This window comes from Aulostomus chinensis, chromosome 9 (assembly GCF_037954235.1).
Source record: "Aulostomus chinensis isolate RoL2024-O1b breed Wild chromosome 9, RoL_Achi_v1.0, whole genome shotgun sequence".
NCBI classification, from domain to species: domain Eukaryota; kingdom Metazoa; phylum Chordata; class Actinopteri; order Syngnathiformes; family Aulostomidae; genus Aulostomus; species Aulostomus chinensis.
In genome coordinates this window covers 12,561,597-12,586,002 of record NC_141328.1, presented here as the reverse complement: position 1 = coordinate 12,586,002, position 24,406 = coordinate 12,561,597, and the positions used below count along the sequence as shown (strand labels likewise).

The following is a 24,406-nucleotide window of genomic DNA, read 5'->3' as shown; positions in this document are numbered from 1 at the left end:
CAGGTGTGTCAGTGTATGATTTGTCCATCTTGATGAGACGAATAAAACAGTGTTGGTGCCATGTCTGTAGGACGTCCCTACAGGCCGTGGTGTTGTTTTTTTTTTTTTAATATCGTATTTTTTGCTGGAGCCGGTGTGTGTGCCAAATTTGGTGAGTTTTTGAGCGTGTTTAGGAGGTCAAATTAAGCTTTGAAGTGGCAAGTGTGTCGAGCAAACATAATAGGGTCTTCGCCCCGGACTACCTCCAGGCTCAGGCCCAAAATAAACATGTCTGGTGGCAAAAGGTGTTCTTGGAATTTCCTCCTGGGACAGGCAATAAGTTTCAGGGAAGGGAAATCTTCCCAGCATCTCTGCTGGTGGGGCCGGTTTTTGTGAAAATGACTGTTGCGGAACCAGCTGATTAGTTGTACTCCCAGCACAAAGTTTGTAGCAGGGGTGAAACTGGTCACTCAACGAAGGTTTGATCCCATGTCTGTGGAGTCCTCTCCTGGCTCGAGGCACGATGCATGGGTGAAGGAGCATCTTGTTCATCTTAAGTGGGAGGAGAAGGAGGAGTTTTGCCTGAAGAAGCTAGAGGCAGAAGCCATGTTCAGTCGTGAGCTTGAGTTGGAGAAGCTAGAGATGGAAAAAGCTAAGATACGCTAGCTTCTGTGACTGTACAGGAGGAGGGTCAGCCTGGTGACGTTGTAGCAGCTGTTCCACAGCTCAAAAACATTAAGTTGCCAGTAAACCGCAAGACCCTTGTCTAGGTGCAGAAGTCTGAACCCCCTGAGAGTGCTGTTCCAATGTGGTGGTGGTTGAAACTGACCACACCCCTAGTGATAAATCTGTGCCTGGTGGTTAACCTGTGTATATGTTGGATAATGGTCTGTTGGTTTGTTGTGGGTTCTACTGCAGGTGGGAACTGGGGATGGGTGCATCAGATTTTGGTTCCAGTAGGTCTGGCCATCTGGGCGTAAAAAAAAACCACTTCTTCTGGCCAGTTTAAAAGGCAGATGTTGTGCATTTCTGTAGGACTTGCCACACCTGCTTGGTGACTGCCAAGCCTAACAGGAAAATTCCTACAGCCTCTCAGTCCCCCTGAGTTGGTGTTTGGCCACAATGTGCGGGGACCCCTGAAGATGCTGCAGGAGGAAAACATCCTAAATTTTGTGACACAATTTCAGACTCGCTTACATTCTGCTACTTCTATTGCAAAAGGGCCGCTCTCTGCCTCTCAGGAGCAGATGAAAGGATGGTTTGATCATAAGGCAATGACACATCAGTTCCAGACGGATTACCAGGTGTTTATGTTGTCCCCCATAACAGGTAGAGCCCTTACTGCCAAGTTTTTAGGTCCATATGGGGTAAACAGATCTGTTAGAGATTATGAAATCTCCACCCCTGAATGCAGACGGAAAACATATTTGTCATGTGAATATGCTCAAGCCATATTTCTCCCAGGGTTTAGACATGGGCACTTAAGCCATTGCTGCTCACAGGTACAACTGAGAATGAAATAAAGGACAATTGCTCCTTGAGGGTTGCTGTGTTGTTATGACAGAAGTCTCAACACATGAAAGAGAGCTGTAGATTCAATCCTCCTCCCCTCCAGTTATCTTTGGCATTTACCTTGGCATAATTCTAAGTTTAGTTCTGCAAGTTATGTCTTAGTCAAGCCACCGCCAATCCTATTGTAAACACTGCTTAGGATCTTTACACAATACATAACACAGGGGTCACTTTGCACTGCGTACATGTATGTTAAAAGCAGCTCTAAATTGTCTAGAGCAGACCCATTTGAATACTCTATAGTAAAATTTTTGTAAGATTCAGATGGAGGTTCATCAACTAGCCTACTCTGGTAATTGGGTTAACCCACTAAGGATCAGTACATTCAATACTTAATATCTGAGTGCTGTATGTAATCCATGTTGCATATTATCCTTTCAATATCAAAATTCAGTTTCCCTGGCTTCTGGCTAGCTCACATTTATGTAACTGTTGTCACATACACAGGATGGCAAATATAGGTTGTTGGTGCTATAAATCTGTAGACCAATATCAGAAGAAGAGGAACAATTGGAGATAGAAAGTAGAGTATCAATCCTTCCCAAAAGACTGAATTTGTATGAGCAAATGTATTAATTGGTTCACATAAAAAAGTAGTTGATTTGAACTGTGTGGGAGTTTGCCACAACTATGTGCGAGACAGATTTGTAATTTTTTGCCTTGTCTCAATCGGCTTGAAATCATCCCCTAAATTGCGAATTTCAACTCACTAACCTATACAGCAGAAAGATGAACGGGAAAAAGTCACAGAGAAGAATTCAAAAAATCAACCGACTGGACAGTTAGCAATGAAGAAAGACCAAATGGACACCTCTGTGTACGGTGTTAATTTATGAGTTGGATAATTTGAAGCTGCACCACCTTGGGGAATTTCACCCCCAGGAAATTAATTAAAAGGCACACAGGTTTGGTGCACTCAAAACAGCATGGATTTATCCTGAAATTCATTTATTTATAATAGTTATTTCAAAGACATACAATGCAGTTTATGATGTTCAGCTTTCTGATGCTGTCACACTGACAATACTCTTAAATCAAAATCCACAATCATATGTGGAATCGAAAAACAAATCAAATAATTACATAAATTAAGGACTTAAATCAGTTCAAATTAAAGCTGCAAGCAGCAATTTTAGGTCCTGAACCTCCTCGCACCTGTGGCCAGGTGGCAGACCTCGTTCCGAATCCAGCGGTGTAAGTATGATAGCGTTGGGATTTGTAGTTTAGGATATAGAAGCCCCAGTGTGATGCAAAGTGTGAGTGTGTAACAGATATGGTCAAGCATACAGAGGAATGACTCACAAAGTGGTTTTCCAACATTTATTTACTCCTGCAGAAGATGCAATTTTAACACATTAAATATCTTCTGACCTCTTCTGCAAATCTACTCCTAGCCCTCAGCAGTGCAAAACAGCAAAGTGTCTCCATTGGACTTTTTAAAACTTGCAGGAAAACATTTTTGTTTTCTGACTTTATTTAACCCAATTATTACGATAGGATACATTGTTCTCTAAAGCTAACATTAAACCATGAAAAACAGTGTACCAAAATGGAAAACTATGCCTCCTTGTGGTCAAAATAAAAAGGTTTGTGAGGAGTGGGTAACTACACAGAGACAACGAAAATTACTATACAAAAAGAAACCACATACCTGCAGAAGACACAATTTTAACACATTAAATATCTTCTGGCCTCTTCTGCACATCTGCTCCTAGCCCTGAACACACACAAAACAGCATTTCCACAAGGAAATGAATGTGAATATCTCTGCAGCACTACATTGGTCACGTGACACAGGGCAGATTGTCGTTATACAGATCGCGCCAAGAAAATTTTAACAAAACCGCCATAACACTCAAATTAACGGTCAAAACAACACAAAACAGCTAGGTAATGTAAGAAGTATTAATGGTAAGCGACATACATCAAGGGCTGCAACATAAATTGCTCAATTTCCCCCCAAAACAGTAGAATAGCACAATAGCATTTTTCCACACGCTTACCCTCAGCAATACAAAACAGCAAAGTGAAGAAAAGAGGGGAGGGTCTGCCAAAACTTAGGGGAGTTACGGGATCTCATGAGGTATAGAAGAGGTGATAAGGTGCATTTTTAACTCTGTTACAAGTGCATAGCTGAGAGCTGTGCCTTTAAGAGCCCCTCCCCCACTGCTCTCTGCGACCTGTGTCAGAGTGGAGAGCAGAGGAGAATTTAGACATTTTTAGTGTGTGAAAAGCAAATAACTTATCAGATGTTGGTAAAAAGTGGAATGTAATACCCTATTTTTGTCAAGATTTTTGTCAGGAATCCAGTGGTGTGGTTTTTGAAGGTGTGGGAGTTGTAATTTAGACGTGTGAAGCGTGTGTTTGAGAGTATGTACCATGAGAGGACACAGCCTCCCCATTGGTTTCCATTGTAAGGTGAAAAATATGTCCCCAACTCTGAGGGCTTATAAAATGGAAAACATGTGAGTTATATAAAAACTTTTAATAACTTTTATCAGCAGAGTTTTGTGAGTAACATATTAAATTTTGGAAACGATACCATTAATGCCCTAGGAGATAGTGTTTGTTTAGGGAGGCAAATTGTCCAAAATTGGACTCCTGACCTAACTCCAACAGGACGTCCACAATTTGGACACAGAGTAGGATTTGTCGGTCTTGATGAGAGGAATAAAACGGTGTTGGTCCCACGTCTGTAGGATATTCCTATGGGCAGTGTCTGGTTTTTTTCTGTACCCAGGTGGCACTATTGTGCAGTGTTTTATTTTTAAAAAATATTTAATTTTTGCCAGACCGGATGCACGTGCCAAACTTAGTGAGTATTTGAGCGTGTTCAGGAGGTCTAATTGAGCTGTTATTTGGCAGAATAATAAAGAAAGAATCGGAAAAAGAAAAAAATGAAGCAAAAACAGAAGGCCTTTTTTTCCCAGGTTAAATCAATGTTATACCTCACCTCCTCACCCCCCCCCCCATGTACCTGTATGTGTGTGTGTGTGTGTGTGTGTTTTTTAGTGTGGGATTGTGTTTAGTTTGTCAATTTGAGATTTTAATGTGTAGAGCAAACTTAATACGGTCTTCGCCCCGAAGTACCTTTGGGCTCAGACCTTAATAAAGCAGTTAACAGTAAAGTACATAAACACACCAAAAACAAGACAATAGGCAAATGATTAGAAATACACAAAGATAAAAAAGGCAAACTCAATCAAGAAAGAAAAATTAATCAGAACCTCTGACACATGATTGGTACAGATGTTGGATCACATGTCATGCAGTGACAAGCAGATTATAATGCTTCACTGAAGATCAAAACATGATTGGCTGAAACACAGGTCTGCAGTGAACTCACTGCCACGAACAGTGGTGAACCACTTTGTTTCAGGACTGACAAGATAGATGTACAGTCCCGGTGAAGGAGCACCGCAGCTCACAGTCAAGCCTGAATGTGCCACAGAGCGTCAGCACAGTCGCTGACCAGGAGGAGAAGTAGAGCAGCAAGCCGCACTTGCTGAGAGACTAGAAAATAAAAGTTAAAGTTGAGCTGGAGAGCTGAATTACTGTGGCCGATTAAGTGAGCCAACATACCTGTTGAGAGTGGACCAACTAGCATGAAACAACAGTGCAACCACTGCAAGGCACAATAGAGAACATGTGTCATGCCGAGACACCGCATGATACTCCAATACAACAACCCGATGGAAGCAGACTTATGATTTCGGGGAAGTGGGGGAGACCCAGCATAACAGTCATGCTGACAGTAACGCAGCTCAGAAGACGCAGAGCCTAATGCCAGACATACCAGCCTCAAGGTTGACCAGAGAAAGCCAAACCAACATACACCAGTGCAGCTATAATGCTGGCCACTCCACTCCACAATCAGCACTGCACACCCACACCTGGTGTGGATCAAGAAACGGGAGGGGGAAGGGATGGACAGAGGACCATCCTGCCACACCAGCTTGGAAAAAGAAGGTCCTCATGAACAACGAGCAGGTTTTGTTTTTTTTCAACCAAGACTACGCCTACGAGGTCACGGAGATGCACAAATCTTACGATGGAATTAGAAAAAGCACTTAAGGAGTAGGGTATTTGCTTCCAAACTCTGCTCACTAGGATCCACATCCATTGGAGCACCGGCCCACTGACCTACAAGGAAGCACAAGCAGCTGAAGTGGCGTTGGATTCCCGTAACCACCGCTAGAGAGCAGCCAGTTTCCAGCATGGAGGAGTGAATTGGAAGTGTTCCCATGGCAACAGTCACAGTAAGCACAGTGGAACGAATGGAGACATGAGTGAGAGATAAGCTTCAGGAGTTCAGGAGGGCATCCAAACATTAAACAATTGGTGCCCATAGGGTAAAATAACTGAATACATCCAACAACAAGGTAAATGTATGTGTTACTCCACCCTCTCAATTAAAAGTAATAAAAGGTGGCAATTGAGCAAGTAAGCCCTATGATTTTATGTTGGAATCATCCAGAGGTTGTGGGATGTATGTGCTGGACAGTCATTCCACCACTAGGCAAAGCAAGGCAAGGCAAGGCAATTTTATTTGTATAGCTCGTTTTCACAAACAGTTTGTCTCAATGGGCTTCACATGACATCAGAACAACATCCTCTGCCCTTAGACCCTCACATCAACTGAGGAAAAACTCCATAGAAAACCCTTTTAACAGGGAAAAATCTGAGAAACCTCAGGGTGAGCAACAGAGGAGGGATCCCTCACCCAGGACGGACAGACGTGCAGTAGATGTTGTTACAGACAAGAAAACAGTTTACAATACAAAATGTGGGAAAGATGGAAATGTTAATAACAGTTGAAGAAGGAAGCTTCTGGAAGGGGAGGCAGGGAGAGCAAGGGAGGGAGGGCCTCAACCACTTGGGGGGGGGGGGTTACAACCCCCCACCCTTCAACAGGGATTTCAAAGGGACAACTGCCCCTGATTTTATGTTGTTCTATGTTACAAGCAGGGGAGATCTTTATCTCTATTTTCATTGTGAGTGATCTGAACTTGAGGATTTCCTTACAACATGCATACAATGTTGTGCTCAAACCTGTACCTCCATTCCAGTGCCTAAGCATATTGTTGATTTGGTTGGATTGCCAACTTTGTTGGTAACTTTTGCACCATATAACATCTCTACACCATACAAACCACTTCATCAACTCACTTATGCGACTGACTATACTGACTACCTCATCCCATCTGTTTATGTATATACTGCCAAGGTTCCTTTATTCTTTAAACTTTAATTCATTTTTGCAAATTTCGTTTGTCTCCATTTTTGTTGCGATCCTGAGCGAGGGTCGTAATATACCTTTTACAACAGTGCCTTTTAAAAAAACCAGGGCAGTCCCTTTCAGTGGGATAAAATTATTTCATGATTTATTTGGGTAGGAAAAAAAGCCAAGAGTAAGATAAAAAATTTTGCAACAACCTAGAGAGGGAGATTGGCCCTTTCCTGTCTTATATTATTACACAGCTGCTTAATTGAGACCACTGATTGTCTGATGCCAATACTGATAAGATATTTTCCAAAAAGCCTACAATGATGGCACCTACCAAAAAATAATTTCTAGATTATATCATGCTCTCCAGAATTTAAAGGGAGACCATACTCTGGACATTAAAACGAGATGGGAAGCAGAGGGCAATATCATGATAATGTTGGAAGAATGGGACAGAATCTGCAGACAGCAATGGTTGACAACAAGGTCTCCTTCCTGGAGGGAATACAGCTGGAAGATCTTGACTCAATTTTTTGTACCCCGGCTCTGACCAGAAAATGGTTTATGTTTACGCACAGTGGTGCAGTGGTTAGCACTGTTGCCTCACAGGAAGAAGGTTTCCTCTTATATACTGACCAAGTCAGACAACTACATAATTTTTTCTTGTGTCAAACACTCTTGCTATGCATAAAGCTTTCTGATTATAAAAATCATTTCTCTTTTTTTATTATTTTAAAACCTCAATTGCATGAATATATTCAGTTCAAAAATACATTTATTAACAGAAGTAATATAGCACAGGATTTTCTTAGAGTATTTTTAAGCCTTGGCTACTCTTACCATTATTTCATTGTGTTTTTACATGGATGAGGTATGCAAATGTTTTGTTTTTTTTAAAAGTCTAAATTGAAATCAGTATACAGGGGTGTTACTCACCTTATTGAATCTATTTAAAATAAGATGTGCAAGTCCCAGCAGGATCTTATCTTGAAAGTATATTTCAACAATTTAAAATTCTCCAAACTTAAAAGTTTATGCTCCTATAGGATGTTGAAGTCACAAAAAGAAAATGAGTTTCTGTCACAGATGTTTATGGCTTTTCTTTTTTGAAACTGTTCTATCAATTTGAGCATCGTTGCATCTTTTGTTAAACATTCAGACTGGAGAAAACTCTTGACAACATTTCTCTTGTCAATGATGTTTTTGCTTGAAATTGTCCAAGATGAATTTAATAGATTGATATCTTTTTCACATGATTTTAGAATTCTTTAAGTTCAAAGGTTAAGTGCAACTGGAAATGGGCTACTGGAACAAGACATATGGACTTATGATAGACCAGAGCAGAGAATATGTGTTAGGGTTCATGGTGGTGGATGAGGGACACCCAAATGCAGACAATACGATGGTGCACAATACAGGTGCAGACCATGGAGAGTCAGGGTGACGGCCGGGAGGCCGCGCAGCCCATGGAGATTCAGGGGGACGGCCGGGTGGCCACGCAGACCATGGAGAGTCTGGGGGGCGGCCCGGGGTGCTGTGAAGAGCCGCCGGAGCAAGAGAGACATCCGCCTATACCCTCGTAGCAGGAGCAAGAGAGGCGTCTGCCTGGACCCTCGTTGCAGGAGCATGAGAGGCATCCACTCGGACCCTCGGAGCGGGAGTGGTGCCCGTCAGGACCCTTGGTGGCAGAGAAGGTGTAGCAGCTGCTGGGATAGGGATGATGCCCGCCAGAACCCTCGGCACAGTGACAGGAGAGGTGCCCGGCAGGACCCTTGGTGGCAGAGTAGGAGTAGTGCCAGCCAGGACCCTCAGCGCCGGAACAGGAGTGGCGCCCGCCAGGACTCTTGGTGGCAGAGTAGGAGTTGAGCCAGCCAGGACCCTTGGCGCCGAGACAGGGGTGACGCACGCCAGGACCCTTTGCGGAGGAGAAGGTGTAGCAGCCGCTGGGTTTTGGGTGAGGGCTGGATCTGACTGCCCAGGAGCACAAGGGTGGCCAGCCCTCCTTTTGCCCTTAGGCAGGGAACTCCTGGGACTTCCAAATGGGGGCCGAGCTGCCATATAGGCAAAGTACTCGGAGAGAGTCATCATGCGTGGGGGGGGGGGCTGTCTGCTGGGTCTGTTGTGATGGGTCCATTCTCTTAGGGTTCGTGGTGGTGGATGAGGGAGACCCAAATGCAGACAGTAGGATGGTGCACAAAACAGGTTTATTGAAAACGGGGAGGCTGGAGACTGACGACTTGACGTGAGGCTGGAGACTGACGACTTGACTGGAGACTGGCGATGTGACTGGAGATCTGACGATGTGACCGGAGACTGATGACTTGAGATTAACGGGAATACAATGAGTGACATCTTGGACGAGGACACGCAACACACAAGTTAAACTCACATCACAAAACGCAATGGACCCAGAACGAACAGGGGAAAACACAGGGGTTAAATACATGAGGGAACAAGGCGCAGGTGTGGAAATCAACCAGGTGAGACACATAAGGTAATCAAAGGTGGGAGGACAGGAAGAAGCACGAGACAGGGATTGTGATAATATGGATCAGTTGGAATGTTACATTACAAGCAACCTCAGCAAGAGAGGCTATATGAAGAGGTTAGGGGATACAAGGATCCTGTGAAACCCATCATCTCATCTAAAGAAGAAACTCTAACCCAAATGATTCAATATCTGAAAATGACAACTGCTATCCAAACTACAGATTGATGAGGTACGCTGAAAATGATGCAGGAAGTAGGTGCCAGGATGACAGTTCAAAGGAGACATATCATGATCATCATCCCCACTCTGAGATTGGGAACCAAACTGTTACGAAACCATCCTATAACTCAAAGGAAGACTGACCTGAGATCGAAGATCAGAACTAAGCTGCACACCCAGTAGCCATGTAAAGCCTGCTGAAAGATAAGTATGCAGCACTACATCCCCACCAGGATAATAACTGACAACAGCAAGCTAATAGGGAGAGGGGTTATAATATCATGTGACCCAAGCTTGGAGAGAAGTTAGAGGCAGTACTTGCAACTGATGAATTTCCATAATCCACAAATACAAACAAGTCTGTATGAAACCAGAATGATCAGGAATGCAAATACACACACTTGTACACACAAATAAATGTAAATAGAAAAGGTGCACTGTATATCAGTATTACACAGGTATGTAAATATATTTGCACATATTGCAAGGTGTCTGAAGGAGAAGTCTGTCACTGATTGAGCTGCTCAGTGCTGACAGAATATCCTGCATGGGGTTGGAGACGCTCCTTATCATGGAGGCCATCTTGTCTGACATTGTCAAGTCTCCAACCACCTCTACTCAATATAGAGGACTCCTAAGGAAAGAGCTGGCTTTCTCAATTATTTATTTTGCTTTCTTCCCTTTTAAAGCTGAAATACTGCTGTCCCAGGATAACATTCAATAGAAGATGGCAGATGCCACCACAGTGTTGCAGAAGGTCTTAAGGAGTCCTCCCTGTACTCCAAAGGAGCTCAGTATCTTCAACAGATAGCGTCTGCTCTGGCCTTTTGTATACACTGTCTGTGTGTTATGAGTCAATAACAGTAAATGAAAGTGAAAGACCAATGCCGGAAAATCTTGGCAATGACATAGACAGAGTTAATATCTAATGTGGCTTCCACAGGAAGTCAGGTACAGTGACCACCAGTAACTACAAAACATACTTTGACCATTGAAAATTTGTCCCATTTCCTACACTGAGGACACAAACTGCAAATAGTGGTTGCTGCTTCCTTACTCCTCTACTCCTTTCCTCAATGAGAAGTAAAGCTTAACAGTTCTTTAAGTTGGATTCGGGCCTTAGCAGCATGTTAAAACCTCTCCCCATGACAGGTTCATCTGTTCTAGCTCTTATGTCAGAAGTCTGTGCCAGGTGGCTTTTGGGCCTTCCAGATTTTCTTGTGCATAGTGGTATCCATCCTAAGGCAACTTTAATTATCTGGTCCTGCTCCATTCTCAGCACATGTCCTAGCCATCTCTAATGTCTCTCTGTAATTTCCTGGATGATGCCCCAACAACCTGTTTGCTTATAGAGTTGATGGTTGGATCTTTTTTTTTGGGGGGGGGGGGGGGGGGGCAAAATTTATGGCATGTTCTTCTGAGGCATCCATTAAGAAAAAAAACTTTTGTCAGTTTTCTGAACCATACAGCAGAACCGACTTGTACCTCCAGATAAAATGGTGTGGTAAGCAAACTGAACATACAGAGGTCAGGACAGGAACAGACCTCTTGAATGCTGGATGAGATAAAAATTGAAATAAACCCAAAGGACACTCTAATCTAAACCTGAGATTCTCATCAGACAGTCAAATCTTCATTTGAACTCCCTCCTCCCAAAAGAGCAAGAGCAGAGATCTTCTTTTGTTGATGAAAACTACAGGATACTTTATGACTGCCTGTGCTTGCGAAAGTGACATTTGATCCATGGTTAGAACCAGATCTGGGCCGCCTCTGTGGGAGTCTGAGGGGCCGTCCAGCTGTCATGGTTGTCATCTCAAAAGAGAAACCAAGCCATCGAAGTTCCTCTCAGTTGTCCCCCTCCAGACCTCACACAGTATTTCTTTCATGCATTTATATTACGTGGTGTCTGTGTGGAGCCTACACAGATGAGGGCAGAGATAACAGAAATGATTCCCACACAAAAGGACTGAGAAATTTTGATTAAATAGCTAAATTGCTCCATTTGGTTGCATCTCATTAAGGAAGAATAATGGCTAAATTTTACATGTCAAAACAAAACAGCATCCTAGCATCTTTTCTCTCACTGTTTTTTTTTCTTGCCTGTCTTCACGATTGAACACATTTTTTTGTTGTATTTGCTTTCTTTCTGTCTTCATTAGCTCATCTGTCATCTTACCCTGTCAACTGTCTTTCTCATTTAATTGCTGCTGGTTTTGTTTCATCCATCCATCCATCCATCCATCCATCCATCCATCCATCCATCCATTTTCTACCGCTTATTCTATTAAGGGTCGGGGGGGGGGGGCGGGAGGTTGGAGCCTATCCCAGCAGCCTTCAGGCAAGAGGTGGAGTACACCCTGGAAGCGTTGCCAGTCATTTTGTTTCATCTATTATGTATCAAGTTCTTAGATTCTGACCTACGAATGACCCTAATCCTCCTACTGGACCCATTCAGTGTGTCTTTTGTCAGTATTTCTTGTGACTGAACACACCCTATGGTATTAAAAAAAAAAAAAAAACATGCTCATGAAATTGCTATTTGCAGTTTCTGTGAAATGTATATACGTGTTCGTGTTGAAGTTGGTGTGAGCATCAATTATTGCTGTTGGTCAGCCATCCAGAGGCAGACAATAGCTTGTAATCTCTATACAAACTTGGAGAAAGAAAATATAGCAGATACAGAAAGCAATAACCATGGAAGGTACATAACTATTATTATGACTACTATATAACTATTACTATTCCTTGGCATAATCTGAGCTCACTAGATCTGACAACATAGCACACTTGGAATATCGTGGAGGTGACCACAATCTAAGTAGTTCAGTAGTAGAATGAGACAGGTATGTCCTGATTTGTTGAATGACTGTAGACAAGCAGGGTAGATGAGACCCCTGAAGCCTCTAAGGGAATATGACATAAAATACAAGGCATCTTTCTATTAGATCTCCTCTGTCAGATTCCACATTCACTGCTCAATCCAGCTCTGCTGGTATATGATCTCGCCCCTCTGACTTTCTTTGCTGTTGGTATTCCACAGACCATTAGAGACCATGATGAATGATGGTGTACACATTGGAAGAATTCCCTACAACCTGTCCTGATTCAGTAATATTTGGTTAGTATACCTAGTCATGTCTAAGAGCAGCCAAACTTATCTGTTCAGTGTTTAGGAGTTATGGGATACAATTTTTTTCATTTTCCTTGTGAGAAGTTTCAACAGCCCTCTGCTTTATACTGCAATAATATGAATCTAAAAAAGACGCATATTGTGGGTGGTTTACCTCTCTGTGAGATCAGGGAGATGATGGAGAATCCTTTTAGAAAAAGTCAGATTTAAACTATGGTTTACTAATCAGGTAGATTAGTGTGCCAAATCACAGCAAAAATACTTAATTACACTTTTATAAAGTAAGAAATTTATACAGTAAGTCCAGAGGCACACTCTTTAAATATTTTTAATTCCCCATGAGCAAACACTTCTGTGACAGTGGTGACAAAACCTGCACTCTAACAGGCAGAAATGTTGAGCAGACTCTGGCATCAACCAGTTGGGGTGAAAGAATGCATGAAAGTGAGAGACCGAGACAGGGAGAGAGATAATAGAGAAGGACCAATATTGATAAGATGGTTGACAGGACTGTTTTTGGTCTTTTTACAATGTAAATTCTCATTAAAAATCTCTTTTTATTTAGATAAAATTGTTTAATCAGATGAAAACCTCAGTAATTCATAAATGAATGCAGTTCGTACTTTTTGCATCCATTGAAATTAAATGATTGTCTCTTGTCTCTTAATGTCACATGATTTAATACATTTTCATTTTATCGCCAGATTTCTTTGTATTTTTACTCAATCTTTCAACTTAAGTGGCACAGATGCTTCTTGGAAAAAAAAGTGAATGTCAAGCTCAGACAAACCTTGCTTATGGAAGCTCTTTGTAAGTTTGCTGCAATCAAAGTGTTTTCTCTGGGACTTACGAGAGGAAATAAAAATAGATGTATGCACATGTATACCTATGACTTTGAAATATCTATTCCCTTTGTTGTTACTGGGTGAATCACACACTGTTCACTAAACAGACATCCAAGGTGCCAGCCTGCTTTATTAATGACACATGCAGCCTTCTGCTTTTCATGGTAACAGCTAATCAATGCAGACCAAGCACAAGCGGAATGACTTCCTGGGTGTTTACCCTCTCTATTGTAATGTCTAGACCCACCTGATGTCCTGTCTATGTACCAGAGGAGAGGACAGAATATTCTTTATCCCAAAAAATGGCTGACCCTTCTGTAAATTATTTTTTTTTAAGTAGCAGACCAAGATGGTGACATATCAGTTGCAGGCCATACAAGTACAAGGCAAATGCTGCAGCTGATTCCAGATTTTACATCACTTGTCTCATAACCAGAGATGCTGATACTTACACGAGTTTAGTAACAGTCTCTCATTACTGCAGTTAAAGACAGCTCTGCACTGTTTATATCAATTGAAACAGCCAGATTGTTGTGCCAACTAAACAGGCTGCAATCCATGAATCTTGATAGGCACATAGTTGGCAACTGGATGAGGTCTCTGTGCACAACACATTTAATGAGGGACTTGTTAGGCCACCCGAACATTTCTGTTGAAAGAGCAGAATTGAATCAGGCCCATCTCTTTGGCTCAACAGCTCCTCAGCCCCTATTTAAGTCTCTTGTGGGGATACTGGAAGTATATCAACATGTCTTTTTGTCTCTGCAGAATACAGGAGATGTGGAGGGCACGCTGAGTATTCTCAATGTTCTGGATGAACTTCTGTCAGCTGGTAAGCTCCATAAATTTCTGTACAACACATAGACACCTTTCCTTTGCGGCCTGGTTGTAAAATGGCTGTTGACTATGAGAATCCAGGTCTGATGAACTCTTTAGATTTAGGTTAACACCATGGCTTGGGCTCAAATATTGACATACTTGTGTGTCTGAAGATTGTGTGTATGCACATGGTTGAAACTATAGTCTGCTTAAGAAAACTAAAGAAGCGCATGTGTTTGCGGGTGAAAAAGCTCCACCTCATAAGAGCAGGTCATGTCAAGTCAGTTTTACTTGTATAGTGCCAAATAACCACAAATGTTAACTCATGACACATGACAAGTAGAGGAGGTCTGGCATCACACTGCTTCAGTTAATTTACAGCCAACAAATCTCCATAAGCAAGCACATCTTGTGACAGCAGTTATCAAAACTTTCCTATCAACAGGCAGGAAAATCAAGAAGCAGGCTCAGTGGGAACAGCCATCTGCTTTAACCATTTTGGGGAGGGGGGCAGGAGAATTGAGGCAGAGCAAGAGAGACAGAAAAGAAAGAGTGAGAAAGACAGAGGGAGGACCGGGAGATGTGCACGTGATCAAAGGTGCAAGACAAACAGAGGGAAATACAGGATGGGGGGCACATAAGAAACAGTAACAACAGCAGAAATAGTAAAATAGCTACCAATAATGACATCTATCAGATAATCAAGTAATCAATTTCAGCATAATGAGCCTTTATGTGCCAGTAAATACAATGCAGACACAACACTAATGTTTATGTTATTGCAGTATTGAAAATACTAATATGAGGTGGATGGCCCCTTTCAAAGGGCCGTTCAGTCTTTCTACCAGAGGAGTGAGTCTGGTCCGCGTTGCTGGCAGTAAATCAGACTTGTTCCCGGTGAGGGTTGGACTCTGCCAAGGCTGCCCTTTGTCACCAGTTCTATTCATAACTTTTATGGACAGAATTTCTAGGCGCAGCCAGGTGGTGGAGGGGGTCAAGTTTGGTGGCAAGAGGATGTCGTCTCTACTTTTTGTGAATGATGTGGTCCTCTTGGCTCCATCAAGCCATGACCTCCAGCTCTTGCTGGGACAGTTTGCACCCAAATGTGAAGTGGCTGTGATGAGAATCAGCACCTCCAAGTCTGAGGCCATGGTCCACAGCCGGAAAAGGCTGGCCTGACCACTCCAGGTCATGGGGGAGGTCCTGCCTCAGGTGGAGGAGTTTCAGTATCTTGGGGTCTTGTTCACGAGTGAAGGTAGGATGGAGCAGGAGATTGACAGGCGGATTGAGGTCATCCACAGTGATGCAGGCGCTAAACCAGTCCGTTGTGGTAAAGAGGGAGCTTAGCCTATAGGGGAGTTTCTCGATTTACCGGTCAATCTACATTCCTACCCTCACCTATGGTCATGAGCTTTGGGTAATGACCGAAAGAACAAGATCACAAACACAAGCAGCCGTTTGACTTTTCTCTGCAGGGTGGCTGGGCTTTCCCTTAAGAGGTGAGGTTAGAAGCTCAGTCATTCAGGAGGGACTTGGAATAGAGCTGCTGCTCCTCCATACTGAGAGGAGCCAGTTGAGGTGGTTTGGGCATCTGGTGAGGATGCCTCCTGGACGCCTCCCTCGGGAGGTTTTCCAGGCATGTCTGACCAGGAGAAGGCCTTGGGGCTGGCCAAGGACACGCTGGAGGGATTATATCTCTCGGCTGGCCGAGGAAAGCCTTGGGATTCCCCCGGAAGAGCTGGTGGAAGAGGATGGTCTGGGTTTCCTTGCTGAGGCTGCTGCCCCCGTGACCCGGACCAACTGGATAAGCGGAGGACGACAACGAGAATATGAATGTGGCATGGATCATGAGGGATAATGGGGGATGGTTGCAACAACACAATTGGAAATTCTTAATATAGCTTCAAGGTCACACAGATTCAAACAAGCCCACAAGACGAGCGATGTGTAAAATAGTCAATCCTTATTAATAACGTATTTAAATGCGATTTAAAATTAACACTGGCCAGGGGGGCAAAATAAGAAGGGCACAAGAGGGGGGTAACAGGGCTGGAGCTCACTGGACGGCAGAGGGGCAAACCAAACAAAGGGGATAGTCCAAACAATATCACCCGTGGCACCGCACTCACACTGCTAAAGGAAACGTGGAAAAAAAAAGAGAGAACCACCACCAGGGAAGAAACTGCCACCGAAGCCTCCAGTACCTGTCCAAAATAAACAAACATTAATAATTCAAAACATCGAAACAATGTAATTGAAAAGAACTAAAGAAAACAAATAATCAAGGCTCTGGAAATTAGATAACCCAAATTATAAAGAAACTGATTGTCAAATATAACCAAAAAGAATAAATGCTCCAAATTACACAACAAAATTACCAAAAAATAACCAAAAAGAAAGGAGCCAACGAGGGATGAACACCGCCACCACAAACGGAGGGGGGAATCGGAAGGAGGAAGAGGAAGAGAACAGGTAGCCAGCCCCTATATGTAGCCGCCGGACAATTACGGTGCACCGATGGTTGGCACAGTGCCATGTAGTGGAAGGGAGGGGGTTGACCTGCCACACTAACATGAATATTTCTATCTCTAATGCCACATGAATAATTCTACTACTAATACTAATACTGATACTAAGAGTAAAAGGTTGAACCTCTTCCAGTATGTAGCCACCTCCAGCAGCAGCATCAATCATGAGGGATCTGGGAGGTGGGAAATCACTTTTTTGGGGGGGGGGGGGGGCAGCACAATGACTTCAGTTTTATCAGGTTTTGTGAAAGACAATTTGGGGTCATCCGTGTTTTTATTTCCTGTAGACAGTCCTCAAGTTTAGTAAGCTGATTTTTTTCATGTGAAGGCATTGATAAGTACAACTGCATATCATCTGCATAACAATGAAAATTAATTGAATGTTTCCTTATTATGTGACCTAGTGGAAGCATATATAGAGTAGAGACTGGTCCAAGCATGGGCCCTTGTGGAACACCATAGCTGACTGTAGTGGTCTCAAGAATCAGCATTGACAAGCGCAAACTGAGAATGACTAAGTTAATATCAGTTTAGCGCATATCCTTTAATTCCAATTACATGTTTTTACTTTGCAATGGGATGTAATGGTCAATGGTATCACAAACTATACTAAGATCTAACAAGACCAGCTCAGAGAAAGGCCCCTCATCTGATCCAAGTCGAAGGTCATTAGTAACTTTGACTAATCCTTTTTCTGTGCTAGAATGAACCCTGAAGCCTGACTGAAGCTATTGCTTTGAAGGAAGTTACAAACTTGATTAGCAACTGCTTTCTCAAGAATCTTGGAGAGAAAAGGAAGAATAGCTTATTGGTTGATGGTTGTCCAGAACTTCTGGATCTACAGTTATTTTTTTGAGAAGAGGTTTAATCACCACTACTTTGAAGGACTGTGGAATGTAACCAGATGACAGTGACAAATTAAGATTCAAGAGAGAGGTGCTTCCTAAGGTAAAGTGTCTTTAAGCAGCTTAATTGGGATGTGGTCTAGGAGAAAGGTCGATGGTTGAAAAGAAGAAATTGTTGTACAGAGTTTGTGAAGGTCAGTGGGAGAAAAGTAGTCCAGGTATATGTCTCAGACTACATCGGTATTAAAGGTTTCTGAGTTTAAGGGTAATGTTGTGTCAACTGATGGCAGGAGGAGGTTAATTTCATTTCTAATGAATGGAATTTTATCATTAAAAGAGGACATTAAATTGTTCCTACTCAGACAAATGGGAATACTTGGCTCCATAGAGCTGTGGTTCTCTGTCAGTCTCTCTGTCAGGCTGAAGAAAAACCTTGGGCTGTTCTTATTTTTCTAATTTCTGCAAGTGTAGAAGAAGAAAGTGTAACCCTGTGGGAAATATACTGCTTAAAATTAGGTGGATTATAGGAAAGTTTGATGTTTACCGTTCTGCTTTTCATTGTCAGAGCATTGTTTGATTTGAGTTCAATTATTTCCTGTTGTTTTGTAATGTTTGGTTGTTTGACCTTGGAAGTAGTTTATATTTTCTCACAAGACGAGAAACTAAAGAAATGTCAAGATGTATTGAATACACTGATAGGTTTTATTGGGGTACTGACCAGCAGGGGGAGCAAGCAGTCAGGTGAGAGGGATTTAAGTGTGAGGCAGGAGAGCGAGCAAGGGAGAGGGACGGATAGAGAGAGAATGAGAGAGAATGGGACAGCAGGAGGATTAGCATAGAAACCAGTTAAGAAAAGGACTTTTGAGTGTTATTTAGACTTTTAAAAGTTGTCAACTGGAGAACGGAGACTTCTTCACACAGAAGAGTATGTCTGACCGTAAACCCGACACTCTTTTGCAGTACGTACTTGCATGTGTGCAGTTTTTTGTTTTTCCCAGTTTATTAGCCTGACAAACGGACATTAGCCTTTAGCTTAAACCTCACTAGCTCGGTGGGACCTTTTGAAGCTGGAGTTTTGAGTCATCGACCTCATTGCTACCTGGATGACAGGGGAGAGACGAGGACCGTGTGTGCTGTGTTCTTGCATAGCTCGATATTTCTTTGGTAAGGAGGAAAGATTTTTGCTGCTTACCAAGATGACCAGGGGCCTCATTTATAAAACCTGCTGTAGGATCCATACTAAAAGTTTATGTACGCCAAAAAGCTGAAAAGTGCCTACGCAAAAAAAAAAAAATCTGATTTATAAAACCGTGCGTACGCACACTTGCAGGCACACTTGCACGCACACTTGCACGCACTTTCCCTTTACAAATCACAGTCCAGCCGGAAAGTTGCGCAGCAGGATTTGATTCATGTCCCTCCCTGTGTTTTGCATATAAATAGGCATGATGGATCCACGGCATTTCACGCTCAATCATGGCATCAACCAGACAAAAGAGGAACTTTTCAGAGACCGAGATGGAGGTGCTTATTGATGAGGTGGCAGCGGAACGGGAAACTTTATTTGGTGGGCATTCAAGTGGAATTACCAACAAATGAAAAGCCACTGAATTGCACGCCGTGGCCACAGCGGTAAGCGCAGCTGGCATGGAGTACAGCGTGCACGCTCCATGTGTTTTGTGTTTCGTGTGACACTAGTGTTTTAACAAACGGCTCCGTTATCCACCGCCACTTATATGGTGAACGTTCGTAAATCAACATTGTAAAAACAAACAAAAGGATTTAGTCACATTTATCTTCAAACAAAATCTGATAAATGCATGTGGAATTTGTTCTCTTGCACATGGAGTCTACATTTTTAAACTAGGCTATAAAAAATCGGAATCTGCTAAATCGAAATATTCAAAGTGAAAACTATTGGTTACATTTCAAATTAAATGTTGTGAATATAAATCCTAAATATCGCTACATCGAAATGTTAAATCTAACAGCACCCAATAGCTGCGATGTGGTTTAATGTATGAAAAGTGTAGCACTTCTTAATCATGCTTGCAAGGTTCATTTTCTCTGATGTTGCCAGCACCCCTTTGTGACTTTTTACTGAGCAGAAAAAGTATTATTTTTACACATATTTATATGCGCTCTTTCCATTGACCAATTGTTCTCACCTTGTCACAATTGTCTCCAAAAAGTGTGCAAGCAAGGTCTGTAGTTTGATTAAAGTTGCACACATTACCACGCTAGTCTTTTTTAATAAATCCCAACTCTTGCGTAAGAAGTTGCGTATGCACTTCCAAGCCCGGTTTTGTTCGTAAGCAAGGTTTGTAAATGAGGCCCCAGACCTTTATGCCAGGAGGGGCCTTGACTGGGAGAGACCTTGAACGTCACGTGTGAATCAGCTCAGGTACCTGTTTTATTTTAGCTCTGCAGAGTGAAGGGGCCATTAAGTTTTGGGTTACACTGCACCCGAGCAAAGATACAGACCTGCAACTCAGGTTAAATTTACAATTGCCGGCTTTAAATAAGGTTTCAGATGCATTTTGTTTACATCGTGGGCCCATATTTTGAATGTTGCTATGGATAAACTACTTTGAACAACAAACTTTTAAGTAAATGTTCTAAAATTCATATTTACTTGTTTTTCATTGTGTTATTAGAGAGTTAAGACAATTTTACAAATTCATTTGTGGTTTATTTGGTAACTGGGTGCAAAGGTACTTGAATTTACAAAAGAGAAGCTATTACAAATACTTAACAGACATATTTTTTCTTAATAATTAGGTAATTTAGAGTTTAACCCCTTAAGCAGCACTGCCTTTTTCAGTGATTTTGTTAAAACGCCATGCCAACATTCAAAGCAGAAGTGTCCCTTTGATTCTGGGATTTACTGACAAGGAGATAAAGTGGTTAGAATATAGGGTTTTTAGTTCTGCCCACCTATTCTGTCTGATTGCTGACTATGAAAAACTAGGTCCATGACCAGCTTGGGCTAAACAGACATCACTAGTCCACAGACACAGGTCCTGTCCTGACTTTGTTCAGTTCACATCTGAAGTCAAAATGTCAAAAAATGAACTGTATACATTGTTTGGCACACAAAAAGTCCTATGAGTCATCCATTGGCCCTATTTGGAGACTCCAAAAGGATAACCAAACATAAAAACATCTGACCTGATCACACTGACGCTGAGCACAGGCACCCCTCAGGGCTGTGTTCTCAGCCCTCTCCTCTACGCCCTGATGACTCATGACTGTGTGGCTAGGCACAGTTCCAACTGCTGACCGCCTACAGAGAGGAGGTCAGCTCCCTGGAAACATGGTGCCAGGGCAATAACCTCTCTCTCAACGTCTGCAAAACCAAGGAGATGGTCCTTGACTTCAGGAAACGTAAGAGGAGAGGTCACTCCACCATTTTCATCGGAGGTTCAGAGGTGGAAAGGGTTGCCTCCTTCAAACTCCTTGGTGTGCACATCAGTGATGACTTCTCTTGGACCACACACACCATTGCAGCAATTAAAAAAGCAAATAAAGGACTATACCTCCTGAGGAGACTGAGGAGGTTTGGACTGAGCAACAATGCACTCTGCATTTTCTATAGGGGCATCATTGAGAGTCCCTGACTGGCTCCATCACCGCCTGGTACAGCAGCTGCTCTGCTGTGGACCGCAAGTCCCTTGGACAAGTGGTGAAGACAGCAGAGCGCACCACTGGTCACCTCCCCTCCCTGCAATCCATCTTCAACACACGCTGCCTCAGGAAAGCACAAAAGATCATCAGAGATCCCACTCATCCCGGCCACAGACTCTTTTCTCTGCTGCCATCTGGTCGATGCTTCTGCAGCATCTGCAAACGGACTACCAGATTCAGAAACAGTTTCTTCCCCACAGCCATCAGACTACTAAACCAGTAGCTCATTTTTTTTGCACTGCACAGTCGGCACTCTCAGATATTGCACACTTGTATATATACTTATACATACATCATATATATATATATATATATATATATATATATATATATATATATACATATATTACCACCACAATCACTGCTGTACATAATCCTCACTGTTGTACAGAATACCATGTTCCTCTAAGCTATTTATATAACAGGACTGCTTTGTTCCAAACCCTAACCCTATTATTATTTTTATTTTTTATTTTATTCATTATTTATTCTTCTTTTATTTTTCTTGTGCTACTCACTTGGAGCTGCCTTGCTCGAAGCATTTCATTGCTCAAATGACGCTGTCAATATTGTGCATATGACAATAACGAATCTTGAATCTTGAATCTTGAAACATCAGATCCTAACATTCTTGGTCTCAAATGACAACCAACACTGGCAGGATGCAGCTTTGCACGGGATTTGGATATTTTTGGCCATTTTGGGATGAACAAATAGAGAACAATAGAGCAAATCATCAACAGCATCAAACAACTATAAAACTGTAAAGGTTTTCATAAATTGTTCTGTATTCTCAATTGAAATTGAATAATAATAACTGTGAGGCTGTTGCAGCCTCTCTCCCCCACTCATACACTCAGACTTACTGTAGATGAATGCGCCTCTCCCCCCTCTCACGCAGCTAATTCACACATTCCTCATGCAAATCAGGCTGCTGACTGGCCGGCATAAGTAAGAGAAGTAAACGATAGCATGCCAATTATTTATTGTTTGTAAATGAACGCGCATCTGGAACAACTGGATCAGTCACTCATAGCTCCATGTCTTGATCCACTCCTGCAAAAAACTGCTCAATGTCCTCCCCGTCGACCGCAGGCTCCTCGTTCGCATGTCCGAAGCGGACAGCAGAGGCACCATTTCAGCCTCTTCCTCTGCCAAAATAATCACTTACTGGCCATCTTTTCTCTCGCTCTGTCGCGTTCACCGGCATCAATGACTACTGCGCTCCTTTACGCAGCCAAGCTAACTGTACGCACCGGGTAAGCAAGTGCCTTGTTGTTGCCCACCAAACTGGATACCCTCATGCTAGGTACCGTTTTTTTCGTGTGTTTATTGGCTAAGAGAATATCTACTTCCTATTAGGAAATAATCTCATAGGCTGGTTTAAGTGTCAATCAAATGATGCATGGTCCATTCTGTAAACTGGGGTCTGGTTGGGGTTTCAGCATTGTAGCTCAACAACCCAGGCACTGATTGGCTCATGTCGGGTATTTATGCGTTCAGCAGAAGGTCACCATGACTGAAAAGTAGTATCGCATGGAACAAATGAATACCGGCAACTCCATTTAGGCTGACAGGGAAAACTAGCTGTGCTGTTTGGCTTACTGAGTAATACTAACACTCAAGTAAAACATGGATTGCACTGGAAATACTGGATGCTGGAGGAAATTCTTTGAGATTGGACTCAGGCTGCAACTAACGATTTATTGAATTGTTGATTAATCTGTGATTATTTTATCGATTTAATCAATTAATGGGATTATTGCACTTTTTTGCAATTACCTTTACAATTTAGCTTGAAGTTGTTTTAGACATGTTCTAACTAACTATAAAGCAAATAAAAATAAAACATAAAAAAACATTTTTTTTCATTCGAAATGAATACATTCTAGTCATTTCATGTTCTTGATTCTATACTCTAGCACGCAGCAGGTATAGATGTATAGATGATAAAGATGTCTTGGCTTTAAGGTGCAGGGCTGCATGTGAAAGCCTGGTTTCTATCACTGCTCAAAGCTTGGATCCGATCCAAACCTGCCTACTGTATCTGATAATTACACACACACACACACGCACGTAGTGTTTCCGCCCCAGACCAGATCTGCAACCTGCTGAGTGAATTGATCATGTCTTTGCGTTCATGTTTCTATAGCACAAATAGAGAAATAAATAGACTGATGGGACCCGAGTCCTAACCAGTACTGAACGGTAAAAAGAACCCAGGCTTTCCGCTGTGGAAAGTACATTTTAAATGTTAAAAGCCAAGACAACTCAGTCTGCTACAGGCAAGTCCACAAGCTAACTAGACAGCTGTGGCATCTGTGCCTGGTCCCACTGCATCCATCAACCCTGAGAAGCTAGGCCTATCGCTTTCACCTAGCAGTCCTCCTCTGCTACCTCACGGACCCTTTGTACCATGAGGCCTCTTCTGGTTCTGGCGTTGGCTTTTTAGGTACTCTGGGGCGAAGACCCTATTATTTCCACGTCTTCTTGCCGTAGTGTCCAAGGCTCAGGTGTCCCTGGCATACCACGCCCACAATTTCCTGTTGCTTCCAGTAGGATTCAGCCTCTCTCACAGCTTCCAGGGGCTTCCACTTTCTGCCACATTTGATGGTTTCCTGTCTTCAGACAAGCAAAGTGTGCTGAATGCCCTTGCTTTGGTGGCTTGAAATTCCTCAACCACTGATGAAATGGGCAGGGAAACCTTGGAGGACTTGCTGTATAAGTTGATTGCGCTGAAGGACGGGGGGACTCCCAGCCATTTACCCTTGGGTAAAGTTCTTGAACTTGCTGCACAATCTTTCCATACCCTCCACTTGGGACATGGGGAAGTCATAGAGTAGGAAAGGCCATTGCAACCGAGGAATCATGCCATACTGAAAACACCAGATTTTAAATCTCCCAAGAAGTTGGCTGTGCTCAATTGCCTTGAGCCAGGTATTCAGCTGGACCTTGGTGCTGATGAGATTTCCTTTGTCCTTAAGGGAGCCATCATAGTACTTTCCTAGGTATTGGATCCCTTGTTCTTGGATTTTTAGAATCTTACAACCTTGGATGCTGTAGA

The 24,406-nt window shown here is 42.6% G+C and overlaps 1 protein-coding gene across 3 annotated transcripts in view; it reads left to right on the top strand.

The window, feature by feature from the left end:
• Window positions 1–24,406, top strand: part of agbl1 (AGBL carboxypeptidase 1) — a 219,300-nt gene that overhangs the window by 2,440 nt on the left and 192,454 nt on the right. For all 3 annotated transcript variants that reach the window (XM_086213834.1, XM_086213833.1, XM_086213832.1), the window contains exon 2: window positions 14,232–14,295. In XM_086213834.1, the coding sequence (XP_086069960.1) occupies window positions 14,232–14,295 (64 nt within the window). The remainder of the gene's footprint in view (window positions 1–14,231; window positions 14,296–24,406) is intronic.